The sequence below is a fragment of the Geosmithia morbida genome (assembly GCF_012550715.1).
Source record: "Geosmithia morbida isolate 1262 chromosome Unknown scaffold_22, whole genome shotgun sequence".
NCBI classification, from domain to species: Eukaryota; Fungi; Ascomycota; class Sordariomycetes; order Hypocreales; family Bionectriaceae; genus Geosmithia; species Geosmithia morbida.
Window position 1 is genome coordinate 86,276 of NW_023336209.1, and position 14,808 is coordinate 101,083.

General features: G+C 54.1%; 6 protein-coding genes across 6 annotated transcripts in view; 2 read left to right on the forward strand and 4 right to left on the reverse strand.

Annotated features, from left to right (window-relative positions):
• The window catches only part of GMORB2_4640 (CFEM domain), a gene marked incomplete at both ends in the record, with an annotated part of 2,759 nt that extends 782 nt beyond the window's left edge, over nucleotides 1–1,977 (reverse strand). Inside the window, 4 exons of the mRNA XM_035466614.1 lie at nucleotides 27–702; nucleotides 815–950; nucleotides 1,484–1,515; nucleotides 1,950–1,977. Of these exons, the coding sequence (XP_035318162.1) occupies nucleotides 27–702; nucleotides 815–950; nucleotides 1,484–1,515; nucleotides 1,950–1,977 (872 nt within the window). The remainder of the gene's footprint in view (nucleotides 1–26; nucleotides 703–814; nucleotides 951–1,483; nucleotides 1,516–1,949) is intronic.
• A 2,824-nt stretch (nucleotides 1,978–4,801) lies between these two features.
• On the reverse strand, nucleotides 4,802–5,353 carry GMORB2_4641 (uncharacterized protein; the record flags this gene model as incomplete). Its single annotated transcript, XM_035466615.1, has 1 exon — nucleotides 4,802–5,353. One exon carries the CDS (start codon nucleotides 5,351–5,353, stop codon nucleotides 4,802–4,804), a length of 552 nt encoding a protein of 183 aa, XP_035318163.1.
• A 1,523-nt stretch (nucleotides 5,354–6,876) lies between these two features.
• GMORB2_4642 (DUF2407 ubiquitin-like domain) lies at nucleotides 6,877–7,848 on the forward strand (the record flags this gene model as incomplete). The annotated part of the gene is made up of 1 exon (XM_035466616.1): nucleotides 6,877–7,848. One exon carries the CDS (start codon nucleotides 6,877–6,879, stop codon nucleotides 7,846–7,848), a length of 972 nt encoding a protein of 323 aa, XP_035318164.1.
• A 556-nt stretch (nucleotides 7,849–8,404) lies between these two features.
• Nucleotides 8,405–11,942, reverse strand: GMORB2_4643 (ATP-dependent RNA helicase DOB1; the record flags this gene model as incomplete). The annotated part of the gene is made up of 2 exons (XM_035466617.1): nucleotides 8,405–8,515; nucleotides 8,871–11,942. The coding sequence occupies 2 exons, from the start codon at nucleotides 11,940–11,942 to the stop codon at nucleotides 8,405–8,407; spliced, it is 3,183 nt and encodes a 1,060-aa protein (XP_035318165.1).
• Nucleotides 11,943–12,966: 1,024 nt separating this feature from the next.
• GMORB2_4644 (Pfam:DUF567) lies at nucleotides 12,967–13,656 on the reverse strand (the record flags this gene model as incomplete). Its single annotated transcript, XM_035466618.1, has 2 exons — nucleotides 12,967–13,235; nucleotides 13,338–13,656. 2 exons carry the CDS (start codon nucleotides 13,654–13,656, stop codon nucleotides 12,967–12,969), a joined length of 588 nt encoding a protein of 195 aa, XP_035318166.1.
• Nucleotides 13,657–14,662: 1,006 nt separating this feature from the next.
• Nucleotides 14,663–14,808, forward strand: part of GMORB2_4645 (cytochrome c oxidase subunit 7c) — a gene marked incomplete at both ends in the record, with an annotated part of 697 nt that continues 551 nt past the window's right edge. The window contains one exon of the mRNA XM_035466619.1: nucleotides 14,663–14,713. Within this exon, the coding sequence (XP_035318167.1) occupies nucleotides 14,663–14,713 (51 nt within the window). The remainder of the gene's footprint in view (nucleotides 14,714–14,808) is intronic.

Sequence of the window (14,808 nt, forward strand, 5' to 3'; positions counted from 1 at the left end):
GGGAGAGGGGGGGGAGGTCAACTCACAATGCGCCGAGGGAAAACATGAATCCGACGCCAATCTTCTTCTTCCAGTGCAGCTGCAGCCTGCGCAGCTCCCACATAGGCACGGCCAGGATCCAGACGTCGAGGGAGATGTTTGTGCTGGCGTTGGCCCACGCCATGGCGTTGGTGTTGATGCACGTCCCCGGGTGCATGCCGTCCCACTTCTTCCAGAAGACGGCGATGGGCCAGCACGAGAAGATGGCGGCCAGGACGAAGGCGAGGCCCCAGAGCGAGGTGAAGGTGAAGGTGGCCCAGAGGATGCGGCGGGTCTGCGGGGTGGGGAAGATGCGCATGTAGAAGCTGATGATGGACAGCTTGACGAGGGTGGTCTGGAAGAAGTACAGGATGGTCATGATGTAGAAGTACTTGAAGACGCTGGTGATGTGTTGGGACGTGAGGGTCCAGATGTCCCTGCCCAGCCCGTTGGCCACGGCTCCGTAGATGATGGTGCACACGCTCGCGATGCCGGTGAGCAGGGTGGCGAGGATGAGCCAGTCGTCCAGCATCAGGTGCACCTTGCTCACGACCACCTTGCACACCAGGCGGACCAGGACGAAGATACCGGCCAGGATGGTCAGGCCGTCGACGATTCGGACGAGCTTCCTTGACCGGTCGCGGACGGGGGCGCCGCACGTCGTCTCGGTCACGTTCTTGGTGGCTATATATCGTGCATATATATATACATGTCAGCGCTCGGGAGGGAGAGAAGAATCGATTCAAGGCACATGATGAAGAGGGAGCGGAGGAGGTTTGGGGGCGGGGGGACGTACTCAGAGACTGGGGGATCGTGCACGAGATGGAGACACAGCCGGTCACATTGGCCTGGAAGGCCTCACTGGTGCACATGCACTCTGTATCTGTCGGGGAGCAGAGTCCCCCGGTCAGACCGGTGACGAGACATGATTGCTGATTTTGAGTGTCGAGCGTTAGCGAGTACCGAGAGAGAGAAGAGAGAGAGGACAGAGGGAGAGAGAGGAGGGGAATCATTATTCTTCTTAGAAGAAAGGGGGGGCGGGAAAAGAAGAACCTACAGCGCAAGTAGGATAAGCAGCCAGTAAAGAAGACGGCGAGGATTCCTGACATGTACCGAGGGCAACCAGGCCCAGGACAGCCAGTCCTCGAAGAATATGGCGAGAAGCCATCACGTCGAGGGTGACGGATTTGTGCTGTCTGTCGTGTGCTGTCGATGACTATCTAGAGATGGAAGAGAGAGGGAGAGAGAAGGAGAGAGAGGGAGAGATGGCCTGAACAAAACGCACCGAGAATGAATAAAACAAGAGAATAACGCGGAAACAGGAGAGAGAGAGAGAGAGACGGAGAGAGACAGCGAGCGAGAGAGAGAGAGGGAGAGAGAGATGGATGGAGACCAGGGAATAAGAGGGAATGGAATCTTTGTATTATGGGGAGGGGGACTATACGACCAACGCCCATGAACTTACGTCGCCCGGGGGCCGGAGAAGAAGCAGGAACCCTGTTCAGGCTGAGAACCCGGAGGACTGGAGGATCAATGCTGCATCTGTGATGTGCTAATTATTTACTAAGCCAAATATGCGTCTATGAGAGTGTTGGCTTTTTTTTTTTTCTCCTCTTCTTTTTTCTTTGCTTCTTCTCATCTCTTCCTCTTCTTCTCATCTCTCTCTTCTTCTCCTTCTACCTGTCCCTCTCTTCCGCTCCCCTTGCCAGTGCCATGTATTCTCAACCGTCTCTCCCCATCGTGTCTCTACTTTCTATTACCACCTATACCTATGCCGAACTGTCCGACTGATGCCACCTGTTACCCGCGATGCAGCTCGCAAGCTTGGTAGTAACTCTCTAGCGTAGAAGTCGCAATGCCAAGGGGTCAAGAAGCGATGCGGTGCTGGTCCCGGCCGAGAGGGTAGAACCCCTGCGTCCTGGTATACGCACACGAGATGCCGATCGCGGAAGAGCACATGGTTGATGATATTTATTACTGCAAGTAGTTTAGTTCCTCTTCTCCCCCCCCCCCCCCCCCCCCCCCCCCCCCTCTCACGTTTTCCTCCTTCCCCATCCTTTTGTGTGTGTGTGTGGGTGGGGTGTGGGTTTCTTTTTATGCCTCTTTTGCCTCTTTTTGCCTCTTTTTGCCTCTTTTTGCCTCTTTTGCCTCATCTGCCTCATCTGCCTCAATTTAATTTTTTTTGCCTCATCTGCCTCTGCAGGTAGAGAGAGGACGGCTCTGAGCAGAAAGTGCTGATCAATCAGCTTACTGCCAAGCCGAGATTGATTATACCCTATAGGGATCACACACGAGGAGGAGGAAGAAACCATCCTCGGCGGATCAGCTAGAGACAGATGAGTGGGGGGGAGGTGGAGAGGAAACACCTCGTCACGATACTCCATAATGGATGCTGTCAGCTGTCCCCGACTAGCACCGAGTGGCAAGGGTCCAGTCCCGTTGTCCGACCCGACGGAACTAGCAGCACTGACATGACACTATAAACGGCGTGTCGGCCGATGCTGGGTGGCTTGTGGACTATTGCCAATTGGTGCTAGGATCCGATGGGGTCAATCTCCGACGGCGACGGTGCAGTTTGCAGTTTGCAGTTTGCAGCCGTCTGCAGTAGCTGTCGGCTCTCTTCTAGTACGGGGAGCGTGGTGTATCGGACGGCGTTGAAGACCGGATATATCTGCCGTGGGCGCCCGGGGGGGGGGAGGGGGAGCGGTTGGTTGGTCGGGAAAACTACAGGTACCACAATGGGATGGACCATGAGGTTTTTTTTTTTCTTGTTTTTTTTCTTGTTTTTTTTTTCCTTTTTCTTTTCCTTTCTTTTCTTCTTCTTCTTCTTCGTTTCTTTGTCATCTTCTTCTCTGCCACCTTCTTCTTTCCTTCCTTTAACCGAGCCAGTCCAATGCTAGGAGACTAGTGTGTATCGTGTGTCGCGTGTGTGTATATGGGTATGTGTGTGCGTATGTGTGTGCGCGTATGTGTGTGTGTGCGTGTGCGTGTGCAAGTTGTATGTATATGCAAAACTTAAAACACAGGGTTGCAGCAACATCGCAGCTTCTACCAAGTACGAGAGTAGTCATCTGTCTTGACCACTTTCTTCTTCTTCCCCATTTTCATCTTCTTCAGTCTTGGTTCAAGATGATTGTCATGATCACCAATACTCGTAAACAAATCTCCAAATCTCCACAAACCCACGAGCGGGATGCAGAGGGAAAAAGCAAGAACGGATCCGTATCGATCGAGTAATGATGTTCGGTAGGGTTCGCCCATTCGGCAGGGGACGCCGATTTGCCCAGGGTCAGGGCAGGGCCAGTTCAGGGCCAGCATCCATAGAGCTTGACAGGGGTTCTGTGCATGACGGGGGTTTCGTACCTGTTCAGGTGACAGGGGGGTTGTACCGCTGATGGCTGATGATGTGTCGACGGGCTTCGCGGCAGATCTCTCTCTGTCTCTCTCTCTCTCTCTCTCTCTCTCCATCCTCCATGTCCCTCACACACACACACACACACACTCTCTCTCTCTCTCTCAATCTGTCTCTTTATTTTTACGGTCTGATTGAATATAATCTACTCTTCTGAAATACTGATACTCCGTACCAGGTAATACTGCTAGCGAGGTCATCAACTGCTGACTAGCAGGGTACTCGTGGATGGATAACCCCGTCGTCGGCCGCCGCTGTTGCTTGTACGCGAGTTCAGATTACATATAGTGCTCATAGGTGATACTCGACCGGAAAGAACTGTCCAGTCGGTCGACAAGACAGCCCGTCCCGCATTACCAGAATGTCCCGATGTGAAACGGTAGTCTGGAAAGTCGAGACTGGTTCACTCTTCACCCCTCGGCATACACGGATGTACGGGGGGGGGGGGGAGGGTTCGATGCAAGGCATCAATCGGTCAGTAACAACGTGCCAGAACCTGGCGTTTTTTTTCTTTCTCTTTTCAGACTACGGCACGATGCTAATAATACTCCGAGTCGTTAATGCTCATGTGCATGGGTGTGCATGGGTGTGCGCGTGTGCGTGCGTGTGCGTGCGTGTGCGTGCGTGCGACTGTGTGTGTACGGACATGTGCGGTCGGATGCCATTTCTGGAACCTCGTGCGTGTCTACGGAGTCAGATGGGAAAGAAGAGACACCGTCGTCACTTTTTTTTTTGTCGATACGAGAGAGGAGATGCTTTACCACACGCGGGTATCTACTCATCATTGTCAGATTGATTGTCAGATTGGATCTGCAGAGGCGAGTACTCATACATATCCACTGCGTGTATAGTGATGTAGACTGCATATGTAGAACACATATTACCCGTACAGGTATATATTATATGCATAGATACAGAGCACATGAACGGATACATGGACAATCCGTATACGAGTATCCTACACACAATATATCCCACCACCGTTATCGGTACGGTCCCCGTCGCAGACTCGTAGTACCCTACCGGCCCTGTACATGTACGGGGTTATCATAATCTGCGATGCGTCCGTACGTGCTCTGGTTGATTATGTAAGCCTTGTCAGATGGCCGTCAACCTGTTTCCCGTCACGTCTGCTGCTTGTCTTGTACGTCTTGATCACACACACACGCACACACAGCAGAGCTTTCAGCTCACATCTCAGATTAGCTAGCTGGCTACCATCATCATAATCCTCTCTTTCTGTGTTTTCGGTCACATCTGGTGCCTCAACACTGACAGATACCCCGTGTAGCAATAGACCCTCATCCCCTCGCGCTGTTCCCTCGCGCTATTCTCAGCCTTGCAGCTTGATCTCCTCCCGCATACGTGGCTCTACTCGTCCCCGTACTCTGCCCAGGTCGGAGCTGCAGCTCTCTGCAGACCGTGTTCGTCCACAACGATGTCGCGTTCGCCGATGGCCAGGTCGGGCTGTCGGAGGAAGAGTAGATTGAACTCGAGGACCAAAGGAGCTCCAGACACCTTATACTCTAGCGGCCTTCCTGCGACTTCTCGAATCGTTACCCTCTGTCGGAGGACGGGTGCGAGACCACCCCGGGCCGACCGAGTCGTTGTCGCACCAGGACGTTGGACAGCCACCGGTCCTTCGGTGTACTTCTCGACCAAGATGCTATGGTCGTCTCGGCAGAGCTTAACCAGGACCACCATCTCGACGGCATCTTCCGACTCGCGAAACCACAAGCCCATGACCATTCTCAGACTCTCGAGTGGCTGTGAGCGGCCTATCTCGATCACGAGGGTAGGCCACCTGCGTATCTTGCCCCCTACAAGCAAAGGGGCGCCAGTATAGTCTCCCTCCTTGACTACGCCGCTCGGTGCTTTATGAGTCGTCGACCCCTGGGTGGTCCAGCTCTCGTCGACGTTCATCCGTATCACTTCTCTATGAACTGCGTTCTGTAAAGAATTGTGGAAGCTCTCGTGTGCAGAAGTAGGCACCGTAACAAGAAGTAGGCCTCGATCCTCTGGTTGGTAGGTGGATCTGATATGAGAGGACTCGCCCCTCTCCTCGCCGATCTTATCAGATCGGTTCGGGGTGACACCTGTGAAGACGAAGAAGTCCTCTTCGTCAGCTCAGTCCGCCAATGTCTTGAAAAGCGTCATAACGTCAACGTATGGCGTGGGTGAGGAGACATCCATCCTGTCTTGTGTATATCTAGATCTATGAGTTGACTGGAGTATGGGAGGGGGAATCGTCGGGAAAGATCTGAGTAGACGAGCAGCTGGGGATGATGAGCCAGGTGAGCTCGGAAGAAAGGTTGGTAGGAAGCAAGGAACAGGTGTGCAAGTCATGTGGTGGTGCGAGCCAGTAACGCAAATCTAATGGCATCCTACCGAAGACACCTCATTCGACACAGTCACATGGCCACATATATATATATATATATGTGTGTGTGTGTGTGTGTGTGTGTGGTTACGACCGCCTTAGCTATAATACGCGTCGTTCAACATTTTGAAAGCTTTAGCTAGTTCTAGTAGAAGCCGTCTAGGTATACTTGGAGATCCTAGCCCTATGTTAGTGACGTTGTCACAGAAAATCGTACGTAGATTAGGTAAGCCGGACGACGATTAGACCGTCGAGTCCGACGTCACGACAGGAATGACGTTTCTTTTACTGCTTCTCAAAGCTCGAGGCCGACCACAAAGACGGAAGACGTATCCAGGGTCTCGGACTCGAAGAAGGGGGGCTCGTTATAGTCTTCAAAGTCGTCGCCGTGAGCGCTCTCAATCGAGCAATTAGTCCCAACTCTCTGAATGCTCAGCAAGGGTTCTCGTAGCCACTAGTGGCCGTAGACCTGTTCCTGCCTTAGTACCTCATGATGGTCGCAACGACAGGCGATTGATAATGGCCGCGATATTATGCTTGCAAGGGGAGCCATGCTGTACGTATACGCTCTTACTGCACGGATCCATGCGATGCGGCCGTGGATCCGATGCCGAGTGTAATGACGATGGAGCAATCAGGCCCTGCTTGTAACGGGGCAGGCGACGCCCATGATCTACGACCAGGTGTATCGTGAGGACAGATGCTGTCGACCCACCTCCATGGCCTATAATACCTTTCGTTACTACTCCGTACAGGTGAGAGTCATACCGTGTCTCCACAGTTTCCACAGCAGATATGGACTTGCTCGCAATTGAAAAGGTATTACTCCGAGGATAGAAGTATGGGTACATCCGTCGTTTCCTATAAAGGTGCGATGGATCATGGCCCAGACCGCGCACGTGACAGATATCTGGAGGAATCAAAAGACTGCGCACGTGAGAGAAAGACCCACCCCCCAAAATCGTCATACTAGCAATCTGTAACCATTACCACCACCACCAGTAGTAGGACTGAGATAAACGGCATCTATCCTCGAAGAACGACTCTCTGGAAAGATGCCGCCATAATGACGATGTCCTCCTCCCCTACACCACCCTTTCACCTGACCATCCGCTTCTCCAACTCCCTTCCAGACCTCCAACTCGACGTACCGACACCGCACACCACCACCGTCCTATCCGTCAAGCACCTCCTCCGCACGCGCACATCGTCTCGGAGCCGTCTCCGTCTCATCTATCAGGGACGTATCCTACCCGACACGTCGTCCGTCCTCTCTGCTCTCCGGCCAACCTCGTCCTCCTCCTACGGCGCAGCAGCTGCAGTCGACGACCCCAAGGGTAAAGGCAAGGACAAGTTCATAAGCATCTACGTCAACTGCTCCATAGGCGACGAGCTCACTCCCGAGGAATTATCTGCCGAAGCCGAGGCTGCCAATGCCGCTGCCGCTTCCACCGCCACAAATCAAGATGACGAGGAAGGGGGGGACCTTGGCTCCGTAGACGAAGCAACAGCTACAGGTCGACGACGACGACGGCGGCAGCAGCAACAGCAGCAGCAGCAACAGCAGCAGCAGCAACAGCAACAACACTCTCCATCCACTCGTCCCCGCCCACGTGGCTTCGACCGACTCCTAGCCACAGGCTTCACTTCGTCCGAGATATCCACGCTGCGCACGCAGTTCGCTTCCATCCACGCGGATCGGTACCCGCCCGACGCTCCCCCTTCCCCAGACACGCTCAGATCCCTGGAAGATTCGTGGATAGATTCCAACGCTGCCGGCGAGCAGCAGCAGCATGGTTTCGGCGGCGGTGGCGGCGACGGTCTGGCCGACGACGCCGACGACCCTTCCAGCTTGGCCAACGGGATCGATGTCCTCATCCGCGCCATGATGATCGGCTTCTTCTTCCCACTCGGTAGTCTGGCCTGGGCGCTGCGGCAGGATGCCATCTGGAATGATAGGTGGAAGATATTTGTGGCTGCTGGCGTCGTCATGAGTGTCTCTTCCGGTATTCTCGTCAGTATCAATTGGGATAACTGACCCCAGGTCGACTATTGTATATATACACAAAAACTCTGGCATCCGGTTTTTTTGTTCTTGTTTTCTTCCTCTTCTTCTTCTTCTCTTCATCTTGGCGTTATCCTATAATGGGTCCTGTACTTTGCGCTCATCACTTTTTTTTTGGCCAGGAGTTTTAGGCGTTTTACGAGAACGGTTGTTTGTCTTCTTCATTCCGGCGCTTCATTTCATCGTCTCTTCATCCTCTCGACCATGGCGTCATGATACATAAGCAGAGTAGGCAATGCAGAGGACCTCTCAGAACTCTGACTCCATCTATAAACTGATTCAATTATCCTTATTTACTCCAAACACCGAGTGGCGACAAGATAGAGGGAAAGAAAGAGGAAAGAAAAAGAGAGACCAAAAGAAAGCCTTCTGGATTTTTGTATTTGGAAATGCCAAAAATGCAAAAAGAAGAAAAAGAAAAAAAACTACTATAATAACAACGCAAAGGAAAGAAATGAGGAGAAGGGGAAGAGGGGAATAAAGTGATGAGAAGAAGAGAGAAGAGGAAGAAGAAGATGGTGCGTGGCATCTACAGATACAGGCTCTGCGCCGCAACAATGTCCCTCCGAATCTTTTGCAGACTCTCGTCAAACTTCTTGGTAAGGTCGTCGTTGCCCATGACCTTGGCGGCCTGGGCCATCTGTCGGAGAAGCTCTTCCAGGCGGCGGAAGAGGCGGATCAGTGATCCTTCATAGGTGTTGGTCATTTTGCTATAGTCGCATTAGCTTCCATTCTCTCCTTTTATTTCTCCTTCTTTTTTTTATTTCCCTTCCTTTCTTCCTTTCTCTTTTCTTATTTTCTTTTCTTTATATCTTCCTCCTTCCCTTTCTCTTCTCTCTTTGATTATAGCAAAAGCAGGGAAGGGCGGGAGGGGGTCATGAAGAAAAATTGAAAAAAAAAAGAAAAGAAAAAAAAACTCACCAGATTTCGGAAAATGGTCTTCCCTGAGCCCAGGTGTACACGGTCTCCATGAGCTGCCACTTGAGGCTGGTGACGTACTCCTCCTCGTTGACGTCCAGCTTGCACTCCTGGCTGACCTTTGCGACGATCCTGGCCTTGGCCTGGATTTCCCGGTACGGCTTCTGGAGTTCCTCCTTCAGCGCGGCGGCCTCGACCTTCTCGTCGAAGATGAAGCAGCTCAGGACGGCGGCGCACGTCTCGGGCGTCAGCTCGTTGAAGAACCGGTCGAAGAGCAGCTCCGAGAGGAGGAGCTCGTGGCCCTCGGTCGACGAGATCTCGCAGGCCACCCGGGCCTTGAGCTGCACCACCTCGCCGTCGTTGATGAAGCCCAGCCGCCGCAGGACGCGCTTGCGTGACTTGAGCTCGTCCAGCTGCGCGATGCTATGCGCCTTGGTCATCTCCCTCCTCTTCTCCTTGATCCGGTCCGTCAGCCCCACCTTCTGGCTGTACTGGTCCCACAGCGACGGGAGCAGCGGCGACATGTGCAGCGGGTTGGCCAGCAGCCGCGACTCCAGCACCTCGATCTTGCGCAGCAGCTTCTTGAACGACTCGTCCGTTATCTCCATGTTCTCCAGCGGGTCCAGGATCGGGAGCCCGTCCGGGAACCGTCGGCAGACCTCCTGCAGGGACTTGCGCACCACGTCCCGATCCGCGTCCGACTGCAGCCCGTTCTTGGGCATGAAGATGCGGATCTGGCTGATGGCCTTGATGCACGTGAACAGGCAGGGCACCACCACGTACACGGTCTTGCCGTCCTTGCCCGACGGCAGCACACCCGGCGGCATCTCGCCGGCCGGCTGGCCGGGCGCAAACTTGGCGCTGTCCGCCGAGACGGGCAGCAGCACGTCCAGGACGTAGCTCTCCTGCGGGATGTGCTCGGGCTCGCCCATCTTGGGCGCCCTGCGGCTGTAGTGGTTCGTCACCACGCCCCAGCCGAAGTCGACGCCTCCCGCGACGCCGCCGGACGCTTCCTTGGGGTTGAAGATCTGCACGAGGCGGCCCGGCTGCAGGAACTCGAGGCAGTGCGCCGGATGCTGCACCACGAAGTGCATGTCCTTGGTGAATGTGTTGAGCTGGTTGCGGATCTGGTAGTAGTCCTTGATGTTGGCCTCGTCGGGGATCGACAGGCTGTCGCGCTCCTGCTGCAGGGACATGAGCTCCTTCTCGAGCGCGGGCACGCTGGCCGCGTTCTGGAACTGGTAGAAGCAGCGCTCCAGCATGAACTCGGGGGAGATGGCCTCGATCCTGAGAAGGTTGAGGATCATGTTGTACCCCAGGTAGAAGGCCGAGTTGAGCTTGTCCTGGTGGCCGGTCACAATCTCCCTGGCCGTGTCCGGCTCCAGCTTGTCGTCGATCATCATGATGACGATACCGCGCGCATCCAGGCCACGACGGCCCGCCCGTCCGGCCATCTGGATGTACTCGGAGCAGGTGATCGGCCTGCGCTTCACACCGTCCCACTTGGTCACCTGCGTGAAGACGACCGTCTTGGCCGGCATGTTCAGGCCGATGGAGAAGGTCTCGGTGGCGAACAGCACCTTGATGAGCGACTCCTGGAACAGAATCTCGATCGTCTCCTTGAGGATCGGCAGAAGACCGGAGTGGTGGACGCCGATTCCCCTCTCGAGCAGGGGCAGCAGGTTGGAGATCTGCGGCAGCTCCTTGTCCTGGTCCGACAGGCTGTCGATGGCGCTGCTGAACACCTTGCGCACCATGGCCTTTTCCGAGTCGTCGTTGAAGCTCATGCTCGAGATGGCAATCGCCATGTTCTCGCACTCGCGCTTGCTGAAGTTGAAGACGATGACCGGATTCAGGCTCTTCTTGATGGTCATGCGGATGAGCTTGGCCATGTCGCTGCCCTCGTCGGGGCCACCCTTGCTGATCTTCTTGTTCTTGCCCTTGCCCTTCTGCTTGGCGTTGACGTCGGCAGAGTCGGCGCCCTTCTTGTCCTCGACCTCCTTCATGACCTGGTTGAAGTTGGCCTCGTTGAAGTTGCCCTTCTCGTCCACAACGATCCTCGCACCCTTGCCACCGGCCGGGAAGAAGTAGTTCTGCAGCGGCGTGGGCCGGAAGTCGGTGTACACGACGTGGCACGCCTGGTGGTGGATCTTGGCGATCCACTCGGCGAACTGGAAGGCATTGGGGATGGTGGCGGACAGGAACACGTAGCGGACCTTATCGGGGAGCATGATGATGGTCTCCTCCCACACGACACCGCGCGTCTTATCGCGCATGTAGTGAATCTCGTCAAAGACGACCCACGCCACCTCGCGCATGATTTCTGAGCCACGGTACAGCATGGAGCGCAGGATCTCCGTCGTCATGACTAGGCAACTGGCGGTGGGGTTGATGGTGACATCGCCCGTCATGAGGCCGACGTCACCAAAGATGGCCTCGAAGTCTCGATACTTTTGGTTGCTGAGGGCCTTGATCGGACTCGTGTAGATGACGCGCTGGTTGCGCTTGAGACACTGCGCGACGGCGTACTCGGCGACAACCGTCTTTCCGGCACTGGTGTGGGCCGACACGAGGACGCTCTCATCGCGCTCGATCGAAGCCACCGAGAGACTCTGGAATGGGTCCAGCTTGAAGTTCCACGTGCGCGCCGGCTCCTCGGGTGACTTGTGCTCGGACAGAGGGACGTATTCGTAGTCTAGATCCGGGGGCAGAGCGACCTGGTGCTGGATGTTGTGTGACAGCACGAGCGAGGCATCCTGGGGCACGAAAGTCGCCGCACCGGCGACCTCTCTCGACTGTGCAGTCTGGAAGGTGTCGAGCATGACGGTAGCCGCTCCGTCGCCCTTCTTACGACGCTTGTTGTCGTTCTTGCTGCCAGCATCCTCTCCCTCTTCCCCTTCCTCTCCGGACGAGGACTCCACGTCTGAGGAGGAGTCCGAGGACGAGTCTGTGCCGTCCTCCTCCATGGCGTCTCCTGCGTCGTTGTTCTTCGACTCGGCGCCGTCTGTGGTCCCATTCATGGCCTCGTCCACCTTCCTCTTTTTGCTATGATCATTCTGGGTCTGGGTCTTTGGCGGCACGGCGCTCTCGTCCTCGCTGGCGCTTTGGGGGTCCGCCTTCCCATCGAAAACATCGAACATGTCATCCATCTCGGCTCGGATCTGCCGGCGTCTCTAGCCGTCGATGGTAGGTGGATGTGGGATGCACGAGTGCGGTTTCGATCGATGTAGGCGCTCTCTGCGTCGTAGCTAAGAGGGTGGATGTTGGGTGTGGCAGAAAAAAAAATCCGGCCTCTTTCAAGTGGGCGGTGTGGCTGCCATCGAGATCTACCAGCACTCCTACACTATGATTACTAAAGTAACGTCACAGTCACGTGTCGTAATCCACGTGACTACAATGAGAACACACCTCTGGAGCCTGAGGAGCCTTGTAGAGCGTCGATATGTCTAGAATGTCAAGGATGAAAATGATCAAATACGAGTAGAGATGTAATGATACTAACCCAAGCGAAAGCAGAACCCCATACTCTCTCAACTCAAATCAAGCAATGATAGCTCTGCTGATGCCATGTTCCCTGCTGGGCTAAGGCAGGGACAACCAACCCCCACTGTAAACGAAGACGCAACCTTCACAAACAGGCTTTCAGCCTATTTGACATCAATATAACATTGAAATCTTGCCGCTCGTTCTTGCAGCGCCGCACGGAGATATAACGAAAATACTTTCTTCCGCATCCAAAGCCATGACGCTACAATCTTTCCTTTCTCTTCCTTTCTTCGCTCCGCATTTTATGGATCCGGCAGAGTCGGTAGGGAATCGCATCAATGAGGCGTGTAACCGCATCAACTAGATCATGACGCTTTGCGCTTCCGACCAGTAGTAGGGCCTTTACTACCGCTAGCGATAATGAGTATCATCTCTTTCACAGTTATGAGCACGGGCAGCCAAGCAGGATTAGATCCCGATTTCAAAACACTCAATAAAAGATAAGAATGAAAATAAAAATAAACCGTGAAAGTACCGTACACATCATAGGTCCAGGACGAGTATAGATGTCATAAGGTGGTTTGGTATTCTTCGTCATGAAACTGGTAGCAAATCAGGTAATTCGAATACAAGGCTAGCAAAGCACATCATGTCATCGCTCATATCACATCAAAGCTCCTCTTCCCATCATTTTTCGTTGTTCTTCTCGTCAAGGGCAACACACGCCGCGGCCATGAGAGCCATGTCCACGCCGGGTGCAATAGTCACAGCGTAGGTCTGGCCGTCACCAAAGAGCTCGCGGGCGTTGACGAGCTTGCGGTCGATGCGGGCGGCGACGGCACCGGTCTCCTCGTCGACGATGTCGGCGCTCGTGTCGAACCAGTTGCCCTTCATGATCAGACGGACGGTGCGGCCGTCGCTAGACTGAAACTCGATGGTAGCCTTACTTCCCATCACTTTTTTTTTTTGATCCCAAGTCAATGTCAGCATATCCAGACATGTCATACAGTAAAATCAACGGCTCTGCGGCACATAGAATGGGATATCCGGAGACGTACACTTGAAGGAGCTCTTGACCTCGAGAATCTTCTTGCCCTGGGGGTCCTCGGCCGCAAAAGTCGTGTGGAGGTGGAGAAGCTCTTTGACGATGTCGAACAGAGCGTTACCGTTGGCGTCGCTCATAGACTTGCGTCCAGAGAGGGTGAGGTGACGGCCCTTGATCTTGAAGATGGGCTGCCCGTTGGCGAGCTTGATGTCGAAGCTGTCTCCCGATAGGGAAAAGACCTTCTCCTTGATGACGAGAGTCTCGGACCTTTGGGCAATGAAGTTGGGGAAGAGGCCCATGGGGCGCTGAACAGGGTTGAGATGAGGAGGCATGATGTGTGTGTGCGTGTGTGCGTGTGTTTTGTGTAGTAGTAGTAGTAGTAGTAGTAGTAGTAGTAGTAGCAGTAGTAGTAGCAGTAGTAGTAGACTCAGACTAAGAGCGACGCCGCGCCCTCTTTTAACAACGGATAACACGGGTACGCAGCTCATGAAAGCAAAGTTGCTGCCAGGGGCAGCTGCCTCTTTCCCTCCTCTTGACGTCAGGCTCATCAGCCACAGTAAGCGAGCTAGTAATTCTCGAAGGGAACGAATAGTACGGCATTGCACTACTGCCCGTACTGACCCCGCCCCCCCCCTCAAGGCTGAATGGAATCCTTCCATTTCTAAGGGGTGAGTACGAACGACCATCTTACTTGACAGTCAAGCGCTACCGATATCGACGGGGCCAAGCATCTTGTTCCCCCAGTCAGACTAATATTCGTAAATCTTTGTAAAGAGACAGTGCCGCTCACTCACTCATTACACGTGATGGCATCCCTAGCAATAGAGAGAGGTATTGCTGACTCTGTACATGTACATCTATCGCCATGAAAGAAGTTCGCCTCATGAGCTTGTCCAGCAAAGACCCCCCCCCCCTCTCTCTCTCTGCTTCAGCTAAAGCTTTAAAGGATAAGCTGTTTTGGACGCCACAACTGGGAAGTCGTGGCGAAGCAGTGCTTTTTTCGACGACAGTCAGTGGCTGTGCCGAGGCTGAGAATGACGGCGATCCAGAGACGGAACGTCCAGGATGCTCGACAGCAGCGTTGGGTGATCTCACACCTTGGGCTGTAGTCTGTAAGCCAGACATTCTACAGATTACTCGCTCCGTATTATATCCGAAGAAAGTGGTATACCTGGGATGCAGGGATTTACAGTTTTGCTTTTTCATCTTTCTTCCAACCGCACGGGTGTTATATATTGAAACTGGTAGCAGTACCATGAGTGAACGTGCAAACAGATGCCGTGCGATCATTACGCCGTAGCGGCGTAATGGGGAGCAACGAGATTCGACGGTTCAGTCATGACTAAGCGAGCGCTCCGCGATAACAACTCGGCTCAAATTCGCCGGTACGTACCTATACCCACGTGACATGCCGAAGCTTCTCTGCTGATTTCCCAGAGGCCATCACCGGAAAAGACAACCTCGATTCGAACATCACCCCCCCC